The sequence below is a fragment of the Myotis nattereri genome, assembly GCF_964212035.1.
Source record: "Myotis nattereri genome assembly, chromosome: 9".
Lineage (NCBI taxonomy): Eukaryota > Metazoa > Chordata > Mammalia > Chiroptera > Vespertilionidae > Myotis > Myotis nattereri.
The window spans coordinates 82340857-82368631 of NC_138084.1; the positions used below are offsets into that span (position 1 = coordinate 82340857).

Sequence of the window (27775 nt, forward strand, 5' to 3'; positions counted from 1 at the left end):
TTCTTGTGAGACCTAAATGGACACACTAGCCTCTCCCTCCTTCTCTCTGAAATCAACAAAAATATTACTACTGAAAAACAACAACAAATTGTACCTGCCTGAGCAGAGTCCTGGCCCAGAAACCTGGCCAGAAATTGGGGGCCATGCTGTCCGTGGCCTTAGGTGGGGGCGTGCCGGCCGTGGCGTTAGGTGGGGCGTGCTGGCCGTGGCCTTAGGGAACGCCTTTGAGTGTCTGTGCTGCAGGGACCTGGGAGGAGCTTGGATGAGCCCCCAAGCCTCTTGCAGCCCACCCCCACCCCAATCCCTGCCTGGAGACAGCGCCTGCTCTGCCGGCTCCCTCTCTGCGTGTTGGGAAGGAGAACTGATGACGTCGATAACGATAACGCTGGTACGAGCTGCCCTGTGGCAGCCCTGGGTGCTGGGCACACCCTCTCCTGCCCTCTTCCTGTGCCACAGAAGCAGCTTCCCTTCCCTGGGCAGTGGCTCCAGCGCCTGCCCGACGGCTGACCTCAGCTACACCTCCACAGCCGGTCCCTGACGCCCGTCGCGTGGCCCTGGGTTCGGGAGGTAGAGCGGCCCCATCCCGAGCCCCTCCTGCTCACGGTGGTGGTGGAGGTTGGCTCCTCTCCGCTTTGTGCCTCTTGAATGCTAAGCTCAGCCGGGGTTTCCCTCTCTGCCCATAGCAGCAGAGGCCAGAGAGGCTGGGAGGGAGGGACTGGGGAGAGCGTGCTGGGCCTGGTTTGCAGGGGAAGAGGGTGGAGGAGTGTGCAGGGGGAGGGGGGCTGCAGCTCCAGCTCGGCCAGGGTCCTCTGTGCCCGCCCCCCACCCCCCCCCCACAGGGCTGAGCGTGCCAGGCACAGAGCAGCCGTCAGAGTGGGCGGAGATGGCGCTGGTGGGATCAGGCGGCTGCAGCTGTCACTTCACATCACAGCAGCGATGTACGGGCTGAGCCGGGCGCAGTCCTCAGGGGAGCACCTGGGCGTCCCCCAGGACTTTCCACTTGGTGACTCCATCTCCCTGGTCTTTGCCTCGGGCCCCTCCCCTTCTCTGTCACCCGGGGCTCTGAGAGGCTGTGGGTGCTTGGCGTTGGGGGAACTGGGGGGGCGGGAGCTGCTCTGGGAATCGAGTGGCCATGGCTTCTCCTCTCTGCAAATATCGGGGTCCGGGCCCTCCCACCTCCCTCCTCCCTCCGGCGCTTCCTCACTGTCCGAGAGGCTCTCCAGAGCCCCCCCCACCCCCCCACCCCCCACCCCCGGCTGGTGCCTGTGAAGTGGCAGCTGACACCCAGCTCAGGACACCAACCCGAGCGCTCAGGGCTCCTTGCTGCTCCGGGGCCTGAGGGGCGCCAAGCCCAGAGCTGAGCACAGGAGCCCCCCCACCCGCCAAGGCCCCCCGGGGGGCTGCCGGCCTCACCACTAAACTCCCCACCGGCTTGGCCATTGGTGGCTGCCGATGATCCGGGCCAACCCTCGGGAGCGGAGCACCAGGGCTTTGAATGGCGCTTCCCCCAGGCACTCGCTGGTGACCGGGCAAACCTCTGGGCTCCATGGAGCCTCAGTTTCCCCACCTGTGAAACGGGACCATGCCAGGACTTACCGTCGTGGAGACTGCTGTGAGGACTGGACGGAGCCGTGTTTGGAGTCTCAGCCTGGAGCTCGCCCAGGGCAGGCACTCAGTGCAGCGGCCAGGACCCCTCTTGCCGGGACTCACCAGCGGCAGCAGTGGATGCGGGTGTGGGGGGGCGGGAAGCAGCCCAGGAGGTGGGGTGGGTGGGGGACGGTCCGAGGGGAAGGGGCTCCCAGCTGCTGTTTGAAGGGCGGACCCTGTGTCCGCAGTGAGTTCCAGCGCACCTCCACGTCTCTGCTGGTTGAGGAACAATAAACACTGGTCTTCTCACCCCCACGCGCCGGCATGGGGACTGACCTGGCCCCTGGCCTTGGCCTCCAGGGGCGGAATTCGGCATCTCAGCGTGGGCTCCGCACTGGGCACGCCCAGGTGGGAGGGAGGAGGGCTGTGCTGTGGAGACTGGGCCTGGCCCTCCCACCAGTGTCAGGAGGCTGTGCCCTCTGGGCCCCAGGGGCCTGGGCAGGGTTTCTGGGCAACACAACATGGGTGCCTCCCCCTGCCGCCCAAGTGCTGCAAGGCCAGGCCGTGGGTGCCGGTGGCAGCCGGTCCGGTGCGAGTGGTGGGCAGAGGCTGTGGATGGTTTGCTGGTGGTCGTTGGTGGGGACTGGGGTGCAGGGCAGAGACATGGGTGGGGTTTGGGGAGACAGCTGGGTATCAGATCCGGGTTCTGCCTCATCAGAACCCCCCTCCTTCCCTGGTCTGTCAGTGCCCGAACCCACTCTTCCCTGAGACCCTTCTTGGAGCCACTCCCCGCTCCAGGGTCCCCCCCAACCAGCTAGGCCCCTTCCTGCCTCCCAGCCTCCTCCGCCCCCTCTCTCTCTACGGCAGTGGGTGGAGATGGTGGGGGCACCATCCCAGAGGCCCAGTGGTCCTTCCCGAGGGGGTGGGGAAGGAGGCCCCATCACAGTGGGGGGTCTGCAGGGGAGCTCCTGCCGCTCCCCCCTCCCACTGCTGCGGGGGCCTGGCACCCGGCCTCAGGGCAGCCTGTGGAAGAGAAGCGGTGAGCGTCTGGGGACTCCACACACTCCAGCAGCCGCTCGCAGCCCAGCACGACTGGGGGTTCCTCCTGGCTCCCTAGGCACCCCATCCCCGCCTTCGCTGCACTGCTGGCTGCTGGTGACACGGGCAGAAACGGAACCGGGGCCAGCTGTGACTGCGAGGAAGGTGAGTCCTGCTCTGTGGCCGGGATTGCTGTTCTGGTTGCAGAGGCGCATGCTCACCTGGCGGGAGCTGCAGTGGGACCCGGGGGCTCACCTGGGAATGCGGCCCATCCCCCACCAGGAGCTGCCTGTGATCATGAAAGAGGAGCAGCCTCATTGCAGAGACCAGAGCCCCCAGCCTTTGCTTACCCGCAGGCTTTGCATATCCAGCCGCATCGCCTGTGAACGGCCCATCTGGCACACCCTCTGCCTCCTTCCCCTGTAACCTCTGTCCTTCTACCCAATACAGCAGCTGGGGGGTGGGGGGTGGGGCAGCTTTCTGTGGGTGACCTGCTGCTCTCCACGCTGCCGGCAGGACTGGAACACACGCTCATAGGATTCACCGTCTCTGCCGACTTGGCTCAGGTAGTGACGGGCGGCCGGACCCCTGGCCGTCACTGGGAGGTGCGTGTGCAGCTGAGGCCTCAGCTCTGCGGGCTCCAGTGGGGAGCGCCCCAGGCCCTGGTGATGTTCCCTGAGTGAGTGAGTGAGTGAGTGCGGGGACGGGTGGAGGAAGCGGGGCCCTGGGGCCCTGGGTGGGGAGGTGCCAGGCGGTCCTTTCTCTGGGTGGGGAAGGGGGGCCCAGGTGGGAGGAAGGGCCCCTTCGGGGGGGGGGACATCTTCCTTTTTGTTCTCCCGCCCCCTCATTCCCGGGCCTGGGCCCACCTGCAGGTCCTCAGGTGCAAGGTGGCTCTCCCTGTCAGAGGAGGCACCTTGTGGGCAGACAGAATGAGGCTCCGGGGGGTCCCTGCCCGTCAGGCCACCTCCCGGTGTCTGGCCCCTGAGCCCCCCTCACAGGAGTGGCCCGAGCTTGGGGTGTGGCCACCCGTGTGGAGGGGAAATGACAGAGTGCTCTCCCCCTGCCCCCCGCCTGGGCACAGGAGCGGGTGGGCCTCAGGCACCCTAGGGTGTTGGCCAGTGGGCCCCAGGGCAGGGTGAGGGGAGAGAGGCCTCAAGAGCAAAGCAGAGGAGGACACCCAGAGTCTCAGTTATCACGGTAAACAGTATTTTAATGCAATACTGAAAGAAAAGGCCAACATTCAGGTAACGCCAGGCTCCGTCACAGGGCCGAGCCCAGCCCTAGGGGAGCCTGGGCCGCAGGCGGAGTCAGGATGCCCACCGTGTTCTGAAAGTATTACCTGTGCTGGCCGAGCTTTGGGGCGCCGGTAAACCCTGTGCCAGAGGCCCGTTCCCCTCGCCTGGTTGGGTCCTGCCTCACCCGTGTCCGTGGCTGGGAGAAGGTCACCCTGGGTACGGAGTTCAGCCTCCAGGCCTCAGGTCCCTGCCCTGGGAACAGCCACACCGCACACCTGCTTCTCGGCGTCCGTGGAGGGTGAGATGCGTCTCTGGTGGCTCCTGTGAACACGGCCTGGCTCACACCCCCGCTGCGGGTCAGCTCCTCCAGGAAGGCCCCAGGCAGGAGTGCGACCTGCGGGGGGTGGGGGGGGGGAGAGGCCTGGGCCGCAGGGAGGGGCTGGGGCCGAGGCTGGGCTTACTGACGCCCACCCCACTCCTTCCAGCAGCTCTTCTCTGCAGGTGAGAGAGAAGGGAGCCATCGAGTACCGAGAACCGCCAGGAATGAGGACCAGGAGCCCAGGGGCCTGGCTGGTAGAGAGTGAGGGGGGAGGAGGACAGAGAGGGAAAGAGGAGCCCTCGCCCGCCCCCGCCCTGCAGCCTCCCCCTCATCTCCCTCAGGTTTGGGAGAGAGGCTGCGGGTTAGTGAGGAACAGACCTCAACTCTGGGTCCCCAGGGCCCTGTAACCCCAGCCTCTGCTCTCATTCAGGATCTGGGGCGAGGAGGTGGGACGGGGGTGGGAACACGGGGCAGGCGGAGGGGTGCTCAGAGACAGGTGCCACCCCTTCGTTCCATGCCTAGCCCTGCAGGGAAGATTCTGTGGAGTTTCATGTTCTCTCCTCCCTTCCCAATGAAACACGCAAACGGACGAATGGGGCTTTGCCTGCAGCTCTGGAGAGAGCAAGGCCAGAGCCTGGGAGAGGGACCCACGCCGGTGGGGTCCTGGGGAGACCACAGCACTCACTCCCGGAGCAGTGGCAGCCCAGGGGCTGTGGCCTGCGCCCACCCCGGCCTGACCCGCCAGCCCGGGCGGGAAGTGAACTGGGGCCCATGGCACTCGGTCCCTCAGTTCCTGGGGTCTCAGGAGGCCAAGTGTCTGCGAGGCATGTGCAGGTCTCAGTCTGGGCTGGAGGGACCCGTCCCCAGGACAAGAGCGCCAGGGGCACTGCTCTGAGCTGGTGGCGGGTGGCCCGCAGCCCTGCTGGCCAGGCTGTGAGACCTCTCCTGGTCGGTGCCGGCTCCCTCCGGCTCACCTCCGACCTTTCCCATCCCCGGAGGCAGGAAGAGACCGAGGAGGGGGATCTAATCCCTCCCCCTTCCGCCCGCACCAGAGTCCAGGGATCGAATGCGGAGCCCCTGAACGGTGCAGTTGGCGATCAGCCTCATGCCGCCAGTTTCTCCAGCAGGACTGACAAGCTCCCTGCTCCATCCTGAGGCCCAAGGAGGGGTCTGGCTCCCAGGGAGGCCCAGTGGCTCGGGCGTGACAGGCCCAGCCGGTCCCGGTCCCGGTCCCGGTCCCTCGGTAGCTGCTCTCATTCCACCAAGAAGGCTCAGAGGTGGAGTCAGTGTGGAGGCTGCAGCCAGGACCCCCTCTCCCCGCAGAGCCCACACCTCCCGGCTCAGGCCCCAGGATGGCCTCTGCCCACGCCCTCCTGCTGGCTCTGGGACCACACCAGTGACCCCACTAAGCCCCGAAGCTCTCACCCGTCACCTAGGGACAACACACCTGGTTTTCCTCCCAGACTGAGAATGCGACACCCCAGTTCAGAGGTAAACACAGACCTGGCGTCCAGTCCTGGGGCAAAGGGGGCTGCAGGCCGAGGACACAGGCCTTCCTGGCCCTTCCTGGAGCTCCTCTGGGCATGGAGGCCCCAAGGTGGGGAGGGGCGGAGCTTTGGATCCCACCAGGGCACCCAGCAATCTCAGTCTGCGCTTCCCTCCAACCCCCGCTTAGCCATACCCCGTGGTCCTGAGCCTGCTCTGCTCAGCGTGGGAAGCAGCCCAGGCAGGCGGCTGCCTCACGGCACGCTCGCTTTCCAGGCTGCTGGCCCTACTGCGTGTCAGGTCTGTGTTGGGGCCGAGGGTTTGCCCCCCGGCTAACGGGGGCATCAGACAGGCACACAAACAAGTCCCTATTTTGTGACTCTTGTCTCATGAGAGTCTGTCCAAGGCACCGAATGGGTGCAGAGAAGAGAGTCAGTGATCAGCTCTGGGGGTTAATGGCTTCACAGAGGAGGGGCCTTCTGAGCAGGGTTTTGAAAGCATGATAGGAGTTCACCAGGAGAATAAAGGGAGAAGAGCATTGTAGGTAGAATGAAGGGCGCTGCAGGGATGTGTGTGAAATGTGGGGCACATGAGGGAAATGACACATTAGATGTGGCTGGAAGGAGGGTGCAAAGGGGGATGGACAGCAGGAGTCAGGCCTGGTTCAGGGGCGTGGATGCTCCACCCAGGTGGCAGGGGTGGCTCCATCCCTGGCCAGAGGCAGGCAGCAGGGCTGGCGTCGGGCGCCCTGGGCCAGGTCCCCTCTCCAGGTCGGAAGGCAGACTCCACAGCCTCCGGCACCTGCACCTCCAGGCGCTAGATGGAGGCGGAGCTCCCAGACCCGTCCTAGGCTTATTGCTCCATCCGGCTCAGCCTGGCTCTGAGACCAGGACCTGAGCCACAAGGGATGGGGAGCTGAGCTGGGACATGGAGGGCAGCAGGGCCTCCACAGGACTGTGGCCTCAACATCAAGACTAAGCTCCCTGCCCGCCCCCCACCCTCCCTCCCCGCCCCCAGGCCCTGCATGGCTCCCAGCCCGGCCCACACCCTTCCTGGAAGTGTCTGTCTGACTGTGTGCTCCGGCTCACTCCGCTCCCTATCATCTGTCTCTCTATTCCAATGCTTTCTTTCCAGGACACCAGAGGGGTGGCAACCAATCACTTGTCCCCCAGCCTAGGAGTGGACACGACCCTCTCCTCCTCGGCTCAGCCCATACAGGAGGGACTCTTTCAGGCACTTTCCTCTGACTGGACCTGGGGAGCTGCCACCAGAGTCCCTGGCCACATGGGATGCTGGGCGAGGAGCCTGGCCCCGGGGCTATAGCTGCTGGGAGCCCAGCCTGCCTCCTCCCTGGGCAGGCTCCTGGCCAGCTCCTGGGCTGGGCTGCACTCCAGCCTGTGCCCGCCCGGGGCGTGCATGTTAGTGCCAAAGCCTTTTCTCGTTGGCTACAGAGTGCGCTCTGGCTCTTAATTTGGGCGGAGGTCCCCTTGCAGTCAAGGCCTTTGACCTCCTAGACCAGCGGTTCTCAACCTGTGGGTCGCGACCCCTTTGGGGGTCGAACGACCTTTTCACAGGGGTCACCTAAGACCATCGGAAAACACATATATAATTACATATTGTTTTTGTGATGAATCACTATGCTTTAATTATGTTCAATTTGTAACAATGAAATTGGGGGTCACCACAACACGAGGAACTGTATTAAAGGGTCACGGCATTAGGAAAGTTGAGAACCACTGTCCTAGATGGAGGGTGCAGCTCTGGCTCTGCCCGGCCCTCTTTCTACCCCAGCCCGACTCCCACTCCTTGTGTCTGGAGCAGATGTAGTTACGCAAAGTGCTTAGCACAGTGCCTGGAATGTTCTCAGTTTGTAATACATGGTGCTGTTTCTGTTATTAGATGCACGGCAATAAACCTCATCAGCCTCTAGTTATTAAATAGATGCATGTCGATGGTGATGATGGTGATGATGATGGTGATGATGGTAATGATGATGGTTGGTGATGATAATGGTTGTGATTATGGTGATGATGGTGGTGATGAAGGTGGTGATGACGGTGATGATGATGGTGGCGATGATGGTGATGATGGTGGTGATGATGATGGTTGTGATGATGGTGGTGATGATGATGGTTGTGATGATGGTGATGATGGTGGTGATGATGGTGGTGGTGATGGTGGTGATGGTGATGGTGGTGATGAAGGTGGTGATGATGATGGTGATGATGGTTGGTGATGGTGGTGATGATGATGGTTGTGATGATGATAATGATGATGGTGATGGTGATGAAGGTGGTGATGAAGGTGGTGATAATGGTGATGATGATGGTGATGATGGTAATGATGATGGTTGGTGATGATGGTGATGGTGATGATGATGGTGGTGATGGTAATGATGATGGTTGGTGATGATGGTGGTGATGATGATGGTGATGGTGATGGTGATGATGATGGTGGTGATGATGGTGGTGATGGTGATGATGGTGGTGATGATGTTGATGATGGTGGCGATGATGGTGATGATGGTGGCGATGATGGTGATGATGGTGGTGATGATGGTGGTGATGATGATGGTTGTGATGATGGTGATGATGGTGGTGATGATGGTGGTGGTGATGGTGGTGATGGTGATGATGGTGGTCATGATGGTGGTGATGATGTTGATAATGGTGGTGATGATGGTGGTGATGGTGGTGGTGATGGTGGTGATGAAGGTGATGAAGGTGATGGTGGTGATGATGGTGGTGATGGTGGCAATGATGGCGATGATGGTGGTGATGATGGTAAAGATGGTGATGATGGTGGCTTCTCCCTTCCCTGGAAGCATGGCTTCTAAGCCAGCACTTGGGCCGAATGACACCTATGGCCACATTCATCTGATATCATTATATCTTGCATGTGCTTTTACTTAAATTGCCTCATTTGATGCTTCCACCTTTTGCTATGATGACAGCTAGGTAACTGGAGGCCCAGAGAAGTTTAGTAAAATGCTCAAGGTCACACAGCCCACCGCTGATGGAGTGAAGTAGGAACCAGACACTAAGATCCTCAGTGCAGATTCCGAGCGGCGTTCGTGAGGAGCCCCCCTGGTCCATTTTCATGCTCCCGCCGCCTCCCTCTCCCAGGCTGTCTCCGGAGGAAGACCAGCCCGCTCACTCTGGGACTTGCCCCTTCCTTCGCTGTGTAACCTGGCAAAGCCTCTTCAGCCCTCTTGGCCCCAGTGTCCCCATCTGTGTAATGGGAATTACCCCCAGGCCGTTGCTGGGCGTAGATGAGGTCATGCCTGTCAGAGCCGAGCACAGAGCCTGTGCCTAGCCTGTGCTCAGTGAGCATGGTTCTGGCGGGGCAGGGGCAGGTCTGCTCCTCGGGCACCTCCTGGGCGGTGGCCGAGGGCTGGGAGCTCTGCTCTTCCCCGCCTGGTGGCGGCCGCATGCCTGCCCTCAGTTCCCCAGACCCGTCCAGCCTGCACACAGTGGTCCCCCTTCGGAATGCTCTCCCCAGTGTCCCGCTTCCCAGCCCGCCCCCTAGCCTGCGCCCTAGGAGCTGTCATTGGGAAAAATGAACGCGTTGGGCCTGACCTTCCAGGGGCCACCCTTTCTCACCCGCTGAGGTCCGGCCCAGCTGGAGGGAGTTACCAGGATTTCACGCACATTCCTGAGGGGAGAGGGACTGTCTCCCTGCTGGGGACCCTGCCGGATAGGAATCTGACCCCCCCCCCCTCGGCCCTCCCTCGCTGAGGGAGAGACACGAGCAAGGACCTTGCCCAGCCAGGTGGGGAAAGCTAGGGGCACAGGGAAGCCATTTCTCTGCCACACCTGCTGGTGGGCTGGGCACTCCCCCTCGCGGCTCCCCCTCCGGGCTCTTTCCCCTGCATCTCCTCGCAGAGGCTGCTTGAAGGTCAGGACAAGTCTGAGCCGGTGCACACAGTGGCCCGATTCTCCACGTCCTAAGCAGGGCGGCCGTAGCTGCTCTGAGCCTCAGTTTCCCCTCTGTAAATGGGGATGTGGGAGAAAGAAGTGTGATGCGTGCGGAGTGCCTGGCCCGGAGCAGCAGGGGAGCACTGGGACAGCAGCACTGTCCTTGTGCTGGGATCACTGTTCCCACATTCAAGCAGGGGCTGGTGGGGGAGGGGAGCGTGGGGGAGGGGAGCGTGGGGGTGGGGAGGGGAGAGTGGGGGTAGGGGAGGGGAGAGTGGGGGTGGGGGAAGAGCGCGTGGGAGTGGGGGAGGGGAGCTTGGGGGTGGGGGAGGGGAGCGTGGGGGTGGGGGAGGGGAGCGTGGGGGTGGGGAGGGGAGCGTGGAGGTGGGGGAAGGGAGCGTGGGGGTGGGGAGGGGAGAGTGGGGGTAGGGGAGGGGAGCGTGGGGGTGGGGGAAGAGAGCGTGGGGGTGGGGGAGGGGAGCGTGGGGGTGGGGGAGGGGAGAGTGGGGGTGGGGGAGGGGAGCGTGGAGGTGGGGAGGGTGGTGGTGGCAATGCCGGCGGCTGTGCATAGCTCCAGATTCTCTAGCTCAGGAAGATCCCCCTTCACCCCCTCGCCCCCCGCTCCCCGTGCTGTCCGGGGAGCCGCTGTCCAGTGCCCAGTAGGAGAGCCGGGTAGAGTAAGGGGTCCCAGACTCTGTCCCTGCAGAAACCAAACCTCGCCAGTCAGTGTTGCTGAGGTCTCAGCCGCACGCCCCCAGAGCTGGCCCCAGTCCCCAGGAGTGGCCAGGGCAGGGATCCCCACCAGTCCATGGCCTTGAGGGACACATTTCAGCTCCTTGGCCGGGGGGGGGGGGGGGGGATGACGCAAACCACCGAGCAGGAGCTAAGGGGATGTGGTCGCCACGAGGCAGAAGGCAGGTTCTGACACCTGAGGCCACAGCCACGGCCACGGCCACGCAGGCCCCTCGGGTCAGGACTGTGCTCAGCACTGGGGGGGGGGTCCTTCTGACAAGCGACAGGCCCTCAGCAGGCTAGGGCCCCCGGGGGCAGCCGGCCTGGCCCGCACAGCTCCTCGTGTGCACCCCTCAGCCTCAGGGGACCCCAAACCTCGCCTCTGTCCTCTCACCAGGTGTCTAAGAAACGCCTGCTGTGAACTAAACAAACAGCATCTGAAAGGCCCCGCAGACTAAATGCTGACTGTGATCTTTACGACAAAATAGAGGCGAGATCCTGGCAACGGCACCACATTGAGGGGAGAAACAGCCCAAGTACAGGTGCGAGGCCTGCTCAGAGGTAGCACCTGCAAAAGAGACTTATCCATCCACCCCGCCCGCCAGGAACCGTCACCACCACGCGGAACCCGCTGTGGTCCGCATCACTGCCAGGCGGGCAGCTGGGCTGGCTGTGCCCAGTGTCAGAGGAAGCAGGCCGGGCTCATGGGGACAAGCAGGTAACACCCCCCCCCCTACACTCCTCCCTCCTGGAACAGTATTTTATCTCTGGCCCCAGAATGAGAGGGAACTAGGGATGTGCTGGTGGTTGTGTGTGTGTGTGTGTGTGTGCGTGTGTGTTTCAGAACAGCTGGAGTAACTGGGATTTTTTTAAGCTAACATATATATATATATATCTTTTTGTTGTTAATCCTCATCTGAGGCTATTTTTTCCATTGATTTTTAGAGAGAGTGGAAGGGAGGGGGAGAGGGAGAGAGGGAGAGAGAGAAACATGGATGTGAGAGAGACACACTGACTGGTTGCCTCCTGCATGCACCCCGACCAGCGCCGGGGATCAAGCCTGCCTGCAACTGAGGTCCATGCCCTGGACCGGAACCAAACCCGGGCCCCTCAGTCTGCAGGCTGGTGTTCTACCCACTGAGCCACACCAGCCAAGGCAACGTGTATACTTCTGTGATCCGTGACCTGTATTTCATTGTTGCTCACCACCCACAGTCTGATCATCTCTCCCCACATACAGGTACCCCCAAAACACGCATAGCTCAACTGACACTTCTTTCTTTTCAGCCAGACTAAGCTTTGAACAAAGGAAATTCATCCTAAATGCTATGGAAGTTTGAAAATGCAGTTAAGTACAAACACTGCCGCTGTAATTATTCCAAGTGTGGATATATTTTTTGGGGGCATCCTGATAACTCACTTTTTACTCCTTTTCAGGTGTAACTGATTTGAAATAATAGGTGAAGCCAAACTAAGCTTTAAACAAAGAACATTTACCCACTAGACTTTTTATGGGGATACATAAGATAAAGCTTACAGTACTAATACTGAACAAAACAATTCCTGATGTTTGCGATTCCATTGCTTCACATATCAGCAGTGCCTGGACCAGAACAGTTACCCATTTGAAAACTCATTAACAAAAAATTATTAATTTCTGTAGATTCTTTTAAATTTTGAAAATGAACTGTATGTTAATAAACACTGACTTTATAATCACCTAAGTGTGTGTACACTTTGGGGGATACCCTCTATTTGGCCCCCTCAAATGATCTCTTTTATAACTAATATAAGATGCTAAATTCTCAATTGGCCTGGAATCCTCTTAACACACCTCTGGTCTGAAGAACTCCTATACATCCTTCAAGGCCCAAGGGAAAGTCACCTCAGCCATCAAACCTCTCAGACCTTCCCAGACAGACGTAGCTACTCCCATTCTGTGCACCGACAGCGCTTCGCCCACAGCCCTGCTTCAGCCCACCCCGAGAAGGCCCTGCTGCTTTGGAATTTGAGATCCTGGAGGATCTGAATTCTTTAAACAGTGCCTGGCCCGGGGGGAATGAATGAATGATTGAATGAATGCCTGCATCAGTGAATAAATGGACCCCTCCATTCATTAAGCTCATTCCCTTAACCACCTGTAACCAGAGGCCAAGGTGAGGACGGGAGAGGAGCCCTGTGGTCTCCAGGGAGAAGCTGTGACCGCTGGCTCCCAGGCTGGCCCCAGCCCAGTGGAGTGCAGGTGGCACACCCCAGGGGGCTGCCTCCAGGTCAGACAGCCTTCGTTCTCTGCTCTGTTGAGGGTTGGGTGGGGGGCTGGGGACAAGGGCTGAGACGTGGGCAAGGAGCCTAGCGCAGAACTTGTTCCCGCCAGCGGCTCCTGTGCCCTGGACTCCTGGGGTCCTGGGGCGGGGGGGGGGGGGGCGGGGGGGGCGGGCCTGGCCCTCCAGCCCAGAGGCTGTGCCCGGGACTGATTGGCCTGCCTCCTTCTGCCGCCAGATTAAGTCTTCATCTGCTGGAACGCTCCAGTTAAATACCAATGAGGACGTCCTGTCCACTGCCCTCTCGCAGTATATTGACCATGCCATCAGCACTGCTGCCTGTGCAAATTAAACACGCACTTAAACGGACGGCCTGGCGGACGGCCGGACGGGCGGAGGGGCACCTCCTCCGCCGGTCTGCATCGCATTCGAGCATCAACATCTAACAGTCCCGGACCGGCCTCCGGTGAGGGCCACCCGCTGCCGCCAGCTGCCGCCCGTCTCCGCGGTCTCCGCGCCGGTGCACCGCCAGCCGGTCCGCCCAGCCCTGGTGCAGAGCAGCGCCGGGCCCACGGCGGGAGGGCCCTCTGCTAGGCAGCCCCCGTGGCTCCCACGCCACCGCCTCGGCGCGGAGGTGTGCGTTTCAGAGAGAGGAGGCGCTGGGGGTGGGGAGGGGCAGCCCCGGAGCCCCTGCCGCTCCCACGCCGACCGATTGGTCCTGCATTCCAGCCGAGACGGGGAAGCAGATGGTGCGGGAGGAGGAGGGGCAGCCGAGGACCCGCGGGACGTCCCTGCCGCCGGCCCCTCCGAGGCTGGGCTGGCGGCGCCCTCGGCTAAGGACGGAGCTCCCGCCTCTGACCGGCCGGGGGCGGACGCGACAGGTGTGACGCGCTTCTCCGGACAGCCAGGGGGCCAGCCAGGGGGCCAGCCAGGGGGCCAGCCAGGGGGGCAGCCAGGGGGCCAGCCAGGGGGGCAGCCAGGGGGGCAGCCAGGGGGGCAGCCAGGGGGCCAGCCAGGAGGACAGCCGGGGGGGCAGCCAGGGGGCCAGCCAGGGGGGCAGCCAGGGGGCCAGCCAGGGGGGCAGCCAGGGGGCCAGCCAGGGGGCCAGCCAGGGGGGCAGCCAGGGGGCCAGCCAGGGGGCCAGCCAGGGGGCCAGCCAGGGGGGCAGCCAGGGGGGCAGCCAGGGGGGCAGCCAGGGGGCCAGCCAGGAGGACAGCCGGGGGGGCAGCCAGGGGGCCAGCCAGGGGGGCAGCCAGGGGGCCAGCCAGGGGGGCAGCCAGGGGGCCAGCCAGGGGGCCAGCCAGGGGGCCAGCCAGGGGGGCAGCCAGGGGGGCAGCCAGGGGGGCAGCCAGGGGGCCAGCCAGGAGGACAGCCGGGGGGGCAGCCAGGGGGGCAGCCAGGGGGCCAGCCAGGGGGGCAGCCAGGGGGGCAGCCAGGGGGGCAGCCAGGGGGCCAGCCAGGGGGGCAGCCAGGGGGGCAGCCAGGGGGACAGCCAGGGGGACAGCCAGGGGGGCAGCCAGGGGGACAGCCGGGGGGCCAGCCAGGGGGACAGCCAGGGGTGGCGGCAGGAAGCGGGCCGGCCCCACCCCTCGGTGCGTCCCTAGGGCTCCCGCCGCCCGCCACGCGCCGAGCGCTGCCGCCCTTTTCGTGCGGGAGGGGCACCGTGGCAGCGGAGCTGCGGGCGGACTCGCGCTGACCCTCGGCCTGCCTCGGAGGTCTCCTTAAGCCGCGTGCTTGCTGCCTTCAGGGGAAGGGCGGGCGAGAGAAGCATCACGAGGAGAGTCGCTGACCGGCTGCCTCCGGCGCGCCCCCGCGGGGACCAGTCCGCACCCTGGGCCTGCGCCCCTCGGGATCGAACCGTGGCCTCCCGCCCAACCCCCAGCCACGCCGGCCGGGCTCCGGGGGCTCTTGCCTGTGGCCCGCTGGGTCCCCTCGGCCTGGGCGTGGGCGCCCCTGCCGGTCAGGATGGGCACCACCCCGGGGGCAGGAGGGACAGAGCAGCCAGCATTGTTTTCAACACTTTATTATAAAAAGTATTTTTCAAACCATGAGTTTTTTCTAATACAAGTAAAAGGGGGCGAGGCCAACACCCCCGGGTCGGAACCAGGAGACTGAGGCGCCCCTGGGACCGAAGATGAACATGGCGACGAGAAACCAGGCAAAGCTTGTGCATCGCGCTTGGGGAGGGGCAGCTTCTCCCGGGTTTTGTTTTCATTTATACAAAACAACGCCCTCTGGGGGGCCAAGAACCCCCCCCTCGCAGCAGCAGGCGGGCAGCCAGGCCCAGCGCCCTCCCCGTGGGCTGCGGGGACCGCCCGCTGCTGCGAGGAGGGGCCGTGGGGCCCCAGGAGGCCACCCCACGCACCACCATCCTGGTTCCTCCGCTTCGAGGGTGGCAGGACGATGGCACCAGTGACCTGGGCACATGGAGGGGCTGGTGCACCGGGAGCCTGTCCTCTGCCCATTGCTCTGGTGCCTGCACGCCTGTGAGCGTGCGGGGCCTGTGCCGGGGCTGCCGGAGGTGCACGCGCCCACGTGCCGTGTGGGCCTGCGGAGGCCGCCCGCACGCATCCCCGCGCCGCGCTCTTCACACCGTCCTCTGAGAGGCTCGGTGGTCTGCTCCGCGTTACAACAATATCAAAATTTTAAGAAAACGGGTACAGGGAGGTCGGGGTGGGCCGGGACAGGGCACCCAGAGGCAGGATGACAGCGGGAGGTCTTGGCACCGTGAATACCAAGTTCATCTCATCTCCAGCCAGGAAGGGCTGGGGCTCAGCGGTGCTGGTGTCACAGAGAAGCAATGCCGCCCGCCCCCCTTCCCCCACTGGGCCACTGCTCCCCGGGCCAGCTGGGCTGTCTGGGCCCCACAGCCGTGCTCAGCTCCCTGCAGACTTGGGCACAGAAAACCCCATCTCCCCAGGCCCCGGTGCAGACCCTGCCTTGTGCCCACTTTTGGCCGTGGGTGGCAGCTCCCCCGGGGGAAGGTTGCAGCGGGCTCCCGGCCAGGCAGGGGTCCCTCGTGGCCCATGCACGCGGCACAGGCACCATGATTTGTGCTTTGCTTGGGGGAGGGGGTGGAGGTGTCCTGGGGGGGGGGGTTCCATGCTTTGGCTGGGCCCAGGGGCCTCCAAAGTCCATCATCAAGTGAGAAATAGGGGTGGCAGTGGTAGCATCGACAGAGGAGGAATCCTTTCAGTCTTACGGTTTCAAGGGGACAGAGAATGCCTCCACCAGGTAGGCCCCGGGATTTCCCCCTGCTTGGGGGTGAGGAAGCTGGGTAAGGTCACTGTCCATAGGATGGACAGCGATGTCACATGGAGAAGGCTCCTCCCCTGGGGGCTAATCCTGCTGGGAGAAGCAGCCCATCCCTCCCACCCTCCCTCCCTCTTCTCTGTGGCTGGAAAGACCCCAGAATTTTCTTCCCCGACTGCATCCCATCCAGCACCCTCAATGCTGAGGGGAGGGTGGCCCCAGGGCTGCCATGGCTTCAGATCTCTGCTACGTGGCTACTGGGTGGCTGGTGGGGCGTGGGGGCCAGGTGAGGGTGGCCCAATTGCGGGGCCCAAGGTTGCCAAGAGCTGGCCAGGGGTCCCATAGCAGCACCAGAGAGGGGAGAAATAGGGCGGTGGGGGGGGGGGACCTCCCTTGGGAAGCCTAAGGAAGGGCAAGCTGGTGCCTGGGGGGCACAGAGCCATCTGCCCCTCCTCCCAGCACTTGCCATCCCATAGGGCTCCTGACAGCTGGGCCAAGTTCACCAGAACCCCAGTGGGCAGGTGTGACCCTGCCTCCCCACCCCAGCGTCTCCCCATCCAGAGCCGGGGCTGTGAGGGGCAGAGGGAGGACCTGAGGCACTTTGAGGAGGGACCAAGGGGCGGGGCGGGCCTTGCTCCTCTGTGGAGACTGGGGTGGGTGACTGACAGGAACTCGGGCCTATGCACGCGGAACATGCAGCTCAAAGGGACAGCTTCTCCCAGACGCCCAGGGACAGCTGAGCAGGAAGTGGTGTGGGGAGCAGGAGCTTCGGACTCAGTATCCCCGGCTCCCGCGTCCCCTCGCACTTTCTGGCCTCAGTGGGTGAGGCGCGACCCACACCCTCCGGAGTCTGAGCCCCTCCCGCATGGCTCCCTCCCCCCAGGCCGTGCCCCCTCCACATGGGTGCCGCTCACTGCTCACTCAGGGACCCCAACCCTGACCCCAAGGAAGTGCGTTGCTAGAACTCGTTGCTAGGTAAGGAGATCCGAGAGGCTCGGTGCTGTAAGGAGCGGTTTAGGGCCAGCCCGAGGTCCTGGGGAAGCACGGGTGGGAAGGGGAGGAGGCCTGTGACCCCAGGGGTGCGAAGCAGACGCGGGTGGCGTGTGTCTGTGTCGGCAGAGGTGAGTGGGGGTGTGGCCCCCTCTGTGGGGACAGACTGAGGTGGCAAGGAGGGTCGTGTAGGACATCCCTCTGCAGGACGAGGAGGGAATACGCCACCAGCCTCCCCAGGAGAGCACGCTGCCCACGGCACAGGGGCCTCCGGTCTCTGTAACAGCCTCACGGCGCCCTGGGCGCGCCCCTGCCTCTCGGGCCTGGACCGGCTCCAACGCCGGCCGCGTCCACTCGCACGGGCCGGGCGCCCTCTCGGTGGGAACGGGGAGCAGCATGTGGGGAGGCTCCTCCTCAGGGAGGCCCTCCGCCTGCTCCCCAGGGGAGAACAGACATTCCAGTGTTGGGTGGGGAGGGGGCTCCCGGGCCCTGGAGGGCTGGGTGCCCAGGTGCACGAGATGAGACCAGCGCAGGGCACCGCCAGGCAGAGGAGGCGCAGCAACATCCAAGCCACAGAGAGGACACGCGGGGAGGGTGGACCGGGGATCAGATCCAGGGCTCTGCCCAGGCCCCGGCTCTCCGGAGGGCGTGTGGGCCGTCCCTGGGAGTCCGGGAGGGTCGCTGGGGAGGGGGCGGGGGCGTGCGGGCGGAGGGCGCGCAGACCGAGCTCTGGGGGGGACTACACGTACCACTCCTTCTTGGAAATGAAAGACCCATCGTTCTGAGAAACCATGTTGTCGGCCAAGTCCAGCTGCTCGGGGTCGTACTGGTAGCCCAGGGTCCGGTCCCCGTAGCCGTCCTGACAGGCCTGGGCCTCGTCCACGGTGAAGTAGGGCCGCTTGGCGTCCTCGTCGTACTTGGGGTGCGTGCCCCCCACCTTGCACTCGCGCCCCCCGCCGCCCTCCTCCTCCTCCTCCTCTTCGTAGCTGCTGCCCCCCAGCGGGCCGGCCTTCTTCTCGTCGTCCGAGTCGTCGGGGTACTGCAGGCTCTGGCCCAGCGGCGGGTGGTGCTGGGGGACGCCCGCCTTGCTGTAGCCGTTGCCGTACACGTGCTTCTTGGTGCTGTAGTCGCCCTTGAAGGTGTGGCGGCGCCGGCGCAGGGCCAGCACGGTGCCCCCGACCACCAGCAGCAGCAGCAGCACGCTCCCCGCCACGCCCCCGATGATGGCCGTGGGCACCGGCCCGGCCCGCCGCCCGTGCTCCGAAGGCGACGGGGTGTAGGGGAATTCTGGGGGAGGAAGAGACGGGGGGTGGTCAGTGTCCGCTCGTTGGCAGGGAAGGGGGAGGCCGGCCAGGGAGTGGGCCCAAGGCCCAGGGACAGACAACTCCAGCGCCCCGCCCCCCCACCCCAGGCTGCAGGGCGAAGGGAGGCAGAGGCAGCTGCGTGGCCCCAGAGCCTCTGTGCCCACCTCCTTGGCTGTGGTGCCGGCCCACCCTGACCCCGTGGCCACCGATGCACCACGGCCACGTCTCCCCATGGAGCAGGCTGCTGTCACTGCCCGTGAGCACAGGGAGAGCCCAGAGGCTCAGTGACCTGCCCACAGCCAGCGGCCATGACGCAGCCAGGGCTCCTGCATGTCCAGCCCTTGCCAATGTCACCACTGCCTCTGCCCACACCTGCGGTCGCCAGCCCCCTGACTTCACCTGCCCCTGGAGCATGAGGAGGAGGACTGGCTCTGGGGGCTGGCCCACAGATGCCCAGAAAGTGCCGGAAACGAGGGCTGTGGCTCTGGGCTGTGGTCTGGCCCTGCAGGCACGGGGGGGGGGGGGGGGGGGGTAGCCAGGATGTGTAGGAACGGGCGTGCGAGCATGGGACTTGGTACTACAGGGGACAGAGGGCACCTGGGCACACACCCTGTGCCATGGCGAGCCGTGTGCCATGCTGTGTGCGTATGACACGGTCACACTGAGGACAGAGTGGAAGTGAGAGGCAGGAAAGGTGGAGAGGAGAAAGGAAGAGGCGGGGCAGGTGGCTTTCCTGGCCAGTGGGGCCAGGCCAGAGGCCGAGGGGCAGTTCCCAGCACCACCACAGGGTGGCACCGGAGACCACGGCCAGCCGGGCCGGAGGAGCAGCGCGGGTCCAGGCACACCTGGAGGCTGGGGCCTTGGGCATCCCTCCTTTCTGCAGGTGGAGGGTGGGTTTGGGCCCACGTCCTGGCCTTCGGGTAGGTCTCTGCCAGCTCACGCTCTGATCCAGCCGCCCTCGCTGCGCGGGAACCTGCCGCCCCTCTGAGGCGGGCGGCCCCGCTGCGGTGTGCGGCGCTGTGGGCAGCAGGGGGACAGGGCAGAGACTCCAGGATGGAAAAGTCCTTCCCAGGGCTCAGGCTGGAAGGGCCACCCACGGAGGAGGGGGTGGGGGTGGCCACGGGCGGAGTCGGCAGAGCTCCCGTCCCCATGGTGTCCTCGTGCAGGTGCCCACATGGCCGCCCAGCGGTTTTCATTTTTAAATATAGTTTGTTTTTTTAAAAAATTGATTTCAGAGAGGAAGGGAGGGAGAGGGAGAGAGAGAGAGAGAAACATCCATGATGAGAGGGAATCATGGACCAGCTGCCTCCTGCTTGCCCCACGCTAGGGATGGAGCCTGCAACCCAGGCCTGTGCCCTGACCGGGAATGAACCCTGACCTCCTGCTTCAGAGGTCAACGTTCAACCCCTGAGCCATGCCGGCCGGGCTGCCCAATGATTATTTACTGAATATCTGTCCTCACTGCCCACGTCCAGGGCAGCATCTCTGGAGCCTCAAGGTTCTTCTGGACTCACACATGCTCCCCCCGAGGGGCATCGAGAGGCAGCGGCCTCTTCCGGAACTTGCACTGCCTGTGACCTCCCCCTGCCCGTGACCTCCCCCTGTCCGTGACCTCCCCCTGCCCGTGACCTCCCCCTGCCCGTGACCTCCCCCTGCCTGTGACCTTCCCCTGCCTGTGACCTCCCCCTGCCTGTGACCTTTCCCCCTGTGACCTTCCCCTCCTGTGACCTTCCCCTCCTGTGGCCGCTCCAGTTCCCACCCAGGCCGGATGCTCTCTCCTCTCTTCACCTGCTCCACCCGTCACCCATCCACTCATCCTTCCGTCTGTCCATCCGCCCGGCAACCTGGTCAGCAAGCGTGTGCTGAGCACCTACTTTGCTTGTGTCCACAGGGGCAGGACTCGCACTCTTGGAGACGAGTTTTAGAGAGTGGGAGAAAGGGAGAGACACACCATTGTGAGACACATCGATTGGTTGCCTCCCACAGGCACCCTGACCTGGGGCTGGGGAGGAGCCTGCAACCAAGGTACATGCCCTTGACTGGAATCGAACCCGGGACCCTTCCATCTGCAGGCTGATGCTCTATCCACTGAGCCACACTGGCCAGGGCCTTGGGGAGCTTTCTGGACCAGGGGAACCCTGGTTGTGTTGGCTGTGTTAGGTCCAGGCCTGTGCAGAGGAAGAAGAATGGCTTAAGACGACTCTAGCCCCACAGACTTGGGGGGAAGATGCTTCGTGGGGAGCCGAGAGCAGTCGCTACAGGGACGGACGCAGCTGTGCGGGCTGCCTGCCTTGGAGAGCCCGCCCGCACACTCTGTCCCTCCAGCTGTCCGTGCCAGCAGCACCCACAGCCCCCATCGCCGAGCGGGGAGGGAGGGAGGGCTCGGCGGGGTTGCCGTGCTTGCTGGCGGGATCCAGCTGCAGCCCTCAGATCCTCTTACAAAGGGCAGCGCCCCGTTCCTGACTGGCTGCACTCCCCCGGGGCGCGGGGGGCCCGGGGCCCTGGGCCCTGATGGCGCTGCGGGGCTTCGGTGGGTGAGCAGAGCGGAGGGCGGGGCTGGCCGTCTGGATCTGGGATCTGGGGGAGGCCTGTGGCCAACAGGGATGTTTGGACTCGCTTCCTAAACGAGCTCAGACAGGCAGGAAGTGCTCGGGCACCAGACTAGGCTGGACGCTGGGAGAACTACACCTCCCAGCATGCAGTGCGGCGAGCCAGAGACGGTGGGAAGGCCGGGGGTCAGACTCAGGGGGGCTCTTCCCTCCTCTGCAGCTGCAGCAGCTGAGCATCTGTCAGACCCGCAAAGGGGCCTTGTGGAGCCCGAGGGGCGCCGGGTCCTCCGAGGTGCAGGCACAGCTGCCTTCCCAGACCCCCGCCCCAGCCCGGCGGGCTGTTGGCACCCTCAGCACGCAGCCGCTCACCTGCTGCTGGCACATCTCCTGGCCAGGGGCACCCCACGCAGGACCGCTGCACCAGCCCGGGGTCCGAAGAGCACCGTGCCCATGGGGCACGCCCCGTCACCTTCATGGGAGGGGCTGACCCCTCCACCCACGGCCTCGCTGGCCTGCTCTGCAAGTGGCCTGAGCCCCCAGCCCGGGGGCCCAATTCAGCCTCTTCAGTTTGATCAGGGACACCTCCTGAGCGCCACCCCACAGGGAGAAGGGAGGGGCTGACCCCTCCACCCACGGCCTCGCTGGCCTGCTCTGCAAGTGGCCTGAGCCCCCAGCCCGGGGGCCTCATTCAGCCTCTTCAGTTTGATCAGGGACACCTCCTGAGCGCCACCCCACGGGGAGAAGGGAGGGGCTCACCAGTTTGTTTTGTGACCTGCCCTCAGCGGGGCTCAGGCCCCGGGAACCCCAGGGAGGTCGTTTCCTCTGCTCTCACCCCATGGCCCCCGTGCAGGCCCTGGGTCCCCTAGGAAGACCCGCACGCAGCCCTCACTGCTCCCCGCGGCATCCACGGCGCCTCCCAGAGGCTCGGTTGGAACCAGCCCTGCCACTGCCTCTCCGGGAACCCGCAGGCTCCCCTCGGACAGAGAAAGCCCCTCCTTCCGTTTCCTCCCACACACTCCCCCAGGGGACCCCCACCTCTGCCCACGCACTCATCCCTGTAGGAACAACTCAAATACCACCTCTTCTGGGACCCGGGACCCAGAGGATCCTGTGCCAAAGCATGTGTGTGTGGGGGGGGGGGTGCAGTGGCCAGGGACACGTGTGCCCTGCGGCCCACCTTCTGTCCATCCTGGCCCCACTGCTCTCCATCCCTCTGCACAGGCACCAGGGCTCAGCTGCTCCCCGAACCGATGGGAGAACGAAAACGAGAGCTTCCACTGCTCGTCTCCCTCACACGGTCCCTCCAGGCCAGCCGGGCGTGGGGAGGACAGGGGGTGTGACAGGCACCGGTTGGTGTGTCTCGAGGACAGGGGTGCGTCGGCGGAGGTTATGGGGCCCAGGGAAGGTTGGCGTGACCATCAGAAGCCCGAGGTCTCCAAAGAAAGCCCAGGAAGCTGAGGCCCCGAGCGAAGGACTAGTTCAAGGCCACAGCCAGAAGGGCAAGTGTGTGAACACACTCAGGCCGAGTCTGTACCCCCATACGCCGCCTCTCCCTGGGTGGTCAGGCTCCCTCATGACGACCCCTCACTCTTGCTGCCCCCAGTGCCAGCCTGTGGGGCGGCCTCGGCTCTCTCCAGTCTAACAGGTCCCTCCCGAAGAGCCTGGAGGCCAATGGCAGGGAATTGGAGAAAAGAGCAAGTGCCCCCGCTGCACCCCGAGAGGCGACAGACAGCCTGGCCTAGGTCGAGGCGGCCTTAGTGCAGCCACAGCTGCTCTTCCTGCAGCTGGGCCCCAAAATGCCAACAAGGCCTCCCTCCTCATGGGCTCAGAACTCATGGTCCTCAGGTTTGCCCTGCCCCGCCCTGGGCCCCATAACCTCCGCCCACGCACCCCGGTCCCGGAGACACACCCGCGATGCCACTCTCTGCCACGCTCGCATCCTGGACGGCCTCCTCCGCCTGGGAAGCTGGGAGGCGTACCCCTCTGCTGGCCTGTTCCCGTCTTTCCCGCCGTAGTGACGACGGAGGCTGAGACGACCACGGAGGGCGGGCCATTCACAGGGAGGAGGTCTGCGCTGTCCTTGGCCCACATTCGGTATAACCCTGACCCTTCACGGCACCCCGTATTTTCCCCATTTTACAGACGAGGGCGCGTCCAGGTCCCGCCCGCCTGACACGGAAGGCCTTGCTCCTTCCCAGCCCTGTGAGTCTCCGAGCCTCCCAGCCCACATCCTCCCTTTGCCCCCAAAGGTCTGGTGGCTGACCCTCCTCATCTGCAGTGACAGAGAGAGAAATGCAGGGAGGACATCAGTTCAGCGGCAGGGCCCACACACCACCCTGGCTCTGGGCGACCTCCTTGCTCTCCCTCCAGTATCCCTGCAGAGGCCGGCCTCCTCCTCCTCCAGGCCGGCCCCCTCCTTCAGGCAGGCCCCCTCCTCCAGGCAGGCCCCCTCCTCCAGGCCGGCCTCCTCTTCCTCCTCCTCCAGGCCGGCCCCCTCCTTCAGGCCGGCCTCCTCTTCCTCCTCCTCCAGGCCGGCCCCCTCCTCCAGGCCGGCCTCCTCCTCCTCCAGGCCGGCCTCCTCCTTCAGGCAGGCCCCCTCCTCCAGGCAGGCCCCCTCCTCCAGGCAGGCCTCCTCCTCCAGGCCGGCCCCCTCCTCCAGGCAGGCCCCCTCCTCCAGGCCGGCCTCCTCTTCCTCCTCCTCCAGGCCGGCCCCCTCCTCCAGGCAGGCCCCCTCCTCCAGGCCGGCCTCCTCTTCCTCCTCCTCCAGGCCGGCCTCCTCTTCCTCCTCCTCCAGGCCGGCCCCCTCCTTCAGGCAGGCCTCCTCCTCCAGGCAGGCCCCCTCCTTCAGGCAGGCCTCCTCCTCCAGGCAGGCCTCCTCCTCCAGGCCGGCCTCCTCCTCCAGCACATGGGAGCTCCCTGAACCCCAGAGGCGGAGCTTGGAAATTAGCTCCATCGCAACCCCCCTCCCTCAAGCTGGCCTCCACAGTGGCTGCTGCTGGCAGAGCCCAGGGTGGACGCTCACACCTCTCCCACAAGCAGCTCTGCTGTGAACAGCACTTACCGCCTCCTGCTCGGCCTCCCGACTGTCTCTCACAGCCATGAACGAGGCAAGAGAAAGGCCAGGGTTCCCCGGAGAACGGGAGGCGCAGGAAAAGGAGGCACAGCGTCCTGTGACAAAGCCACCGGAAGGCGGGATGCGCAGTGGGGGAGCAGTGGGGGCGGGGGCGGGAGGGCGCGGCTGCCCACCTGTGATGTTGACCTCCACCTGGCCCGAGCGGGTGCCGATGGGGTTGGTGGCCTCGCAGACGTAGGTCCCCGTCAGGCTGTAGTTGATAGGTCCCCTGAAGAAGAGGGTTGTGTTCTGGGCCTCCACGCCCCTGGGCAGAGAGCCGTTCAGCCTGCGGGGTGGGGACACGGCTGTCAGGACCCTCCTGCCACCACCTGGCGCCAGCCCAGCAGCGAGGAGTCAGAGGGGAACCAGCACCACCGCCTGCACGGGGCAGCGCTCTGGGCCTCGGCCGTTCACTCCTGACTGTCACTGCCCGGAGGCTCCCGGGGATGGGGGCCCCGCTGGACAGGTGCAGGGCCCTGAGGGTCACGGCCAAGGAAAGCCGGTAAGGGGCAGGCCTGGAGCTTCGGCCAGCTCTCTGGACGCCTGCCCGGCGCTCTTTCTAACACTCGTGGCTCCTGGTTGTTGACCTGGATAACCACACAGATGTCTGGGCTCTCGCCCCAGCTCCACTGAAGCAGGACCACTGGGGCCATGGCCTGGGGAGCTGTATTTTTTTTAAAATTTTTTTTATTGATTTGAGAAAGGGAGAGGGAGAGAGAGAAACATCAATGATGAGAATCATTGATTGGCTGCCTCCTGCACACCCCACACTGGGATGGAACCTGCAACCTGGGCATGTGCCCTGATCAGGAATTGAACCATGACCTCCTGGTTCATAAGTCGACCCTCAACCCCTGAGCCCCGCCGGCCGGGCTGGCTATCTGCATTTTAACAAGCCGCTTGGGTAAGGAGATGTGGCCCAGGCTTAGGAATTGTTCCATGTCCCTCTCTTGTGTTCTTGCTGGTCATGTCACAGGCCTGGAAGTTTCCGGAACATAGGGAACTTCCTTCCTCTTGATCGCCAAGGCCGCAGAGCGATTACTCCGTGGGCTCCCCGGCTGCGGGCCACGGATGGCAGTGGCGAGCAGGCCCCACGCACTCACACCTTCAGAAGCACTTCCGGTTCCAGGAGGTCGAGGGCGATGGCAGGTGCCCAGTGCCCTCTCCCTCCTGCAAAAGAATGTGGAGCCCTGGCTGGTGTTGCTCAGTGGGTAGAGCGTCAGCCTGCGGACTGAAGGGTCCGGTTTGATTCCTGGTCGGAGCACAGGCCCAGGTTGAGGGCTGGATCCCCAGTCGGGGGCCTGCAGGAGGCAGCCGATCCATGATTCCCTCTCATCACTGATGCTTCTCTCTTTCCCTCTCCCTTCCTCTTTGAAATCAATAAAAATATTTTTTAAAAATAATAAATGTGTTTAAAAAAAGAAAAAGATGTAGATGTAATCTAGACAGCCGTCTCTGCCCACCGTGTCGGCTCCTCCACGGCCTCCCTACCCACAGCCCTTCTCCAGGAGAGCTGGCGGCGGCACTGGGCCACTGGAGGGGACAGAGCCCTGAGGGCCAGGCCTGAGGCCCGTGAGGCCAGGAGGGGGACAACGGGAGGTGGGAGGAGCCCCCTGCACACAGGTGCTCTGGGCTGACGGCGGCCTCCTCCCTGAGAACATGGGGGTGTTGGAGGAGGAACAGGAATAGAGAAAGGTCTGGAAGGCTCCAGAAAGCCAGCTTTCCTGGGGACACCTGGACAGAAATAAATGCTGGGGGCTGGGGTGGCAGCGACTCAGACTGAATCACCCGCGGGAAAGGCAGCATTATTAGGAGCAGAAGAGGGCAGGTCACAAGGTGAGCCTCTGGCCGACCGGTCTGTCCCGCTGACCGACGCTGTCACTCACTCAGGCCTCTCACGGTCCATTCCCCTCTCACCAAGAACCCTAGCCTAGACCTGAATTTCCTCCCTGGCTCACGCTCCTGAGGTTGGGTGGGGCCCTCTGTGACCAGCAGGCACCCAAGGGGCCGGCCCTCGCACTCACGTGGTCCAGTGGTACTCGGTGGCCGGGGGGTTAGCGTCGGCTTTGCAGGTGAGCTTCACATCCATCCGCTGCAGGTACCAGTTCCCATCAAACCCTTCGATGGTCACCTCAGGCTCGTCTGTGGCCAAGAGAACGAGGTCAGAGGAGCAGGACGTGAGGCCAGGGGGCCCCAGACAGGGAAGGGGTGGCACTGACAGTGGCACGGAACCAGCTGAGGGGAAGCGTGAGGGGTGGGAAGACCACAGAAGAACAAGGGGAACAAGGAGGAGGAGAGGAAGGGTGAGCAAAGGGAGGCGATGGGGAAGAGGGGAGGGGGACGAATCAGCCCAGAAAGAGACCAGGAGGAGGAAGAGGCGAGGGGAGAGGGCAGAAGGAAGGGGAGAGGTGGGAGGGGAGAAAGGGGGCTGGGAGGGTGTCAGGAGAAGGGAGGCCCGGGGAGGGGGGGCGGGAAGGGACGGTGCCCTCCGGAGGCCCGCCCGCCGCACCTGCCCCGCTCACACTGCACGTGGACGGTGATGCTCTCCCGGAAGCGGTCCAGGTGGTAGTTGACGACGCAGGCCAGGGGCTGCAGGTGGGCCTCCCGGCCGGGCACCAGGCGGTAGCGGCTGACAACGGTGACCGTGCCGTTGGGGTTCCGGACCTCCTGGTACTCAGCCTCCCCCTTCAGCCGCGTTTCCCAGGACAGCACGCCAGGCGGCTTCCCGTTGGCCGAGGTGCAGGTGGCCACCAGGACCTTCTCGTCCCGGCCCTTCTCCGCACGGAGCGCTGCCTGGCTGCTCTCGATCCAGTTGGTGGGTTTGGCTGCGGGAAGTGGAGGGAGCCATGGGCCTGGCTCTCATGCCCGGTCAGAGGGGCCCGGGTGGGGTGCCCCTGCCAGGCCTCGCTCAGGTCTCCGTAGCTGTCCCTATCGCTGTGCTCCCGGCACCCCTCCCGGGACTCTGCACGGCCGACCTCTGCTCCGCCATCTGCACCGCCTCGGGCAGGCCCAGGCCTCTGGGAGGCGGGCCACGATCCAGGCCATGGCTCCTGCAGCCCTCTGTCCCGTGGCGTCTGAGGCTCTGCACGCCTCCTGCCACCCACCAGTGGCCCCACAGTGGGGCTGCAGCCTGAATACTGGCCCTCAGCTCCGTCCAGAGCCGAGGACCTGCCCCCAACCCCTAGGAACTGTGGGCAGCCAGGCCAGAGGGACTGGAGGTACCAGGCCTGGAGCCCTGGGAGCTCGCCAACAGAAGAGAGCGTCTGGGCCCCTGAAACACACGGAGGCCACACCCAGCGCAGGCCCTCGCCCGCGGGGAGGGAGGGGGCAGCTCACCCATCACGGTCAGGTTGAGCTGGCTCTCTCGGTTGCCCGCAGGGAAGGTGGCAAACTCGCAGATGTAGACGCCCTCGTCGTCCAGCTCGAGGCGGGAGAGGCGGATGGTGCCGTCGGTGAAGGAGGGCCGCAGGAACTGCACGCGGTCGCGGTAGGGGGCCAGCACCGAGACGCCCATGGCCGGGTTGTAGATGGCCACGTTCTGCTTGGAGCCGTTGGTCGCCTTCTGCCAGGTGACCTGGGTGATCTTCACGCTGGGCAGCGGGTTGGCGAAGTTGCAGTGCAGCACCACGTCGGTGCCGACGAACCCGTACATGGAGTCGTTCACCTGCACCATCTGGGCGTGGGCACCTGGGCGAGGGCGAGGGCGAGGGCGAGGGCGAGGTCAGGGCAGGCACGCCCTCCACCCCACTCCCTGCGATCGTCTTCCCTTTCCCAGCAGTCACACTCCCCTTATTCTTTTTAAAAAATATATTGGTTTCAGGGAGGAGAGGGAGAGAGAGAGAAACATCAATGATGAGAGAAAGTCATTGATTGGCTGCCTCCTGCACACCCCACACTGGGGATCAAGTCCTCATGGGCATGTGCCCTGACTGGAATCAAATCATGGTTCATAGGTCGATGCTCAACCGCTGAGCCACGCCAGCTGGGCATATTC

General features: G+C 64.2%; 1 protein-coding gene and 1 long non-coding RNA gene across 2 annotated transcripts in view; both read right to left on the bottom strand.

Moving 5' to 3' along the window:
- The window catches only part of LOC308524290, a 721936-nt gene that overhangs the window by 274507 nt on the left and 419654 nt on the right, over positions 1–27775 (bottom strand). The window lies entirely within an intron of this gene.
- Positions 17556–27462, bottom strand: NECTIN1 (nectin cell adhesion molecule 1; the record flags this gene model as incomplete). Its single annotated transcript, XM_081099267.1, has 5 exons — positions 27118–27462; positions 26304–26606; positions 25806–25923; positions 23916–24067; positions 17556–18103 (listed from the first exon to the last, which is right to left on the bottom strand). Exons 1-5 carry the CDS (start codon positions 27452–27454, stop codon positions 17556–17558), a joined length of 1458 nt encoding a protein of 485 aa, XP_080955393.1. The 5' UTR covers positions 27455–27462.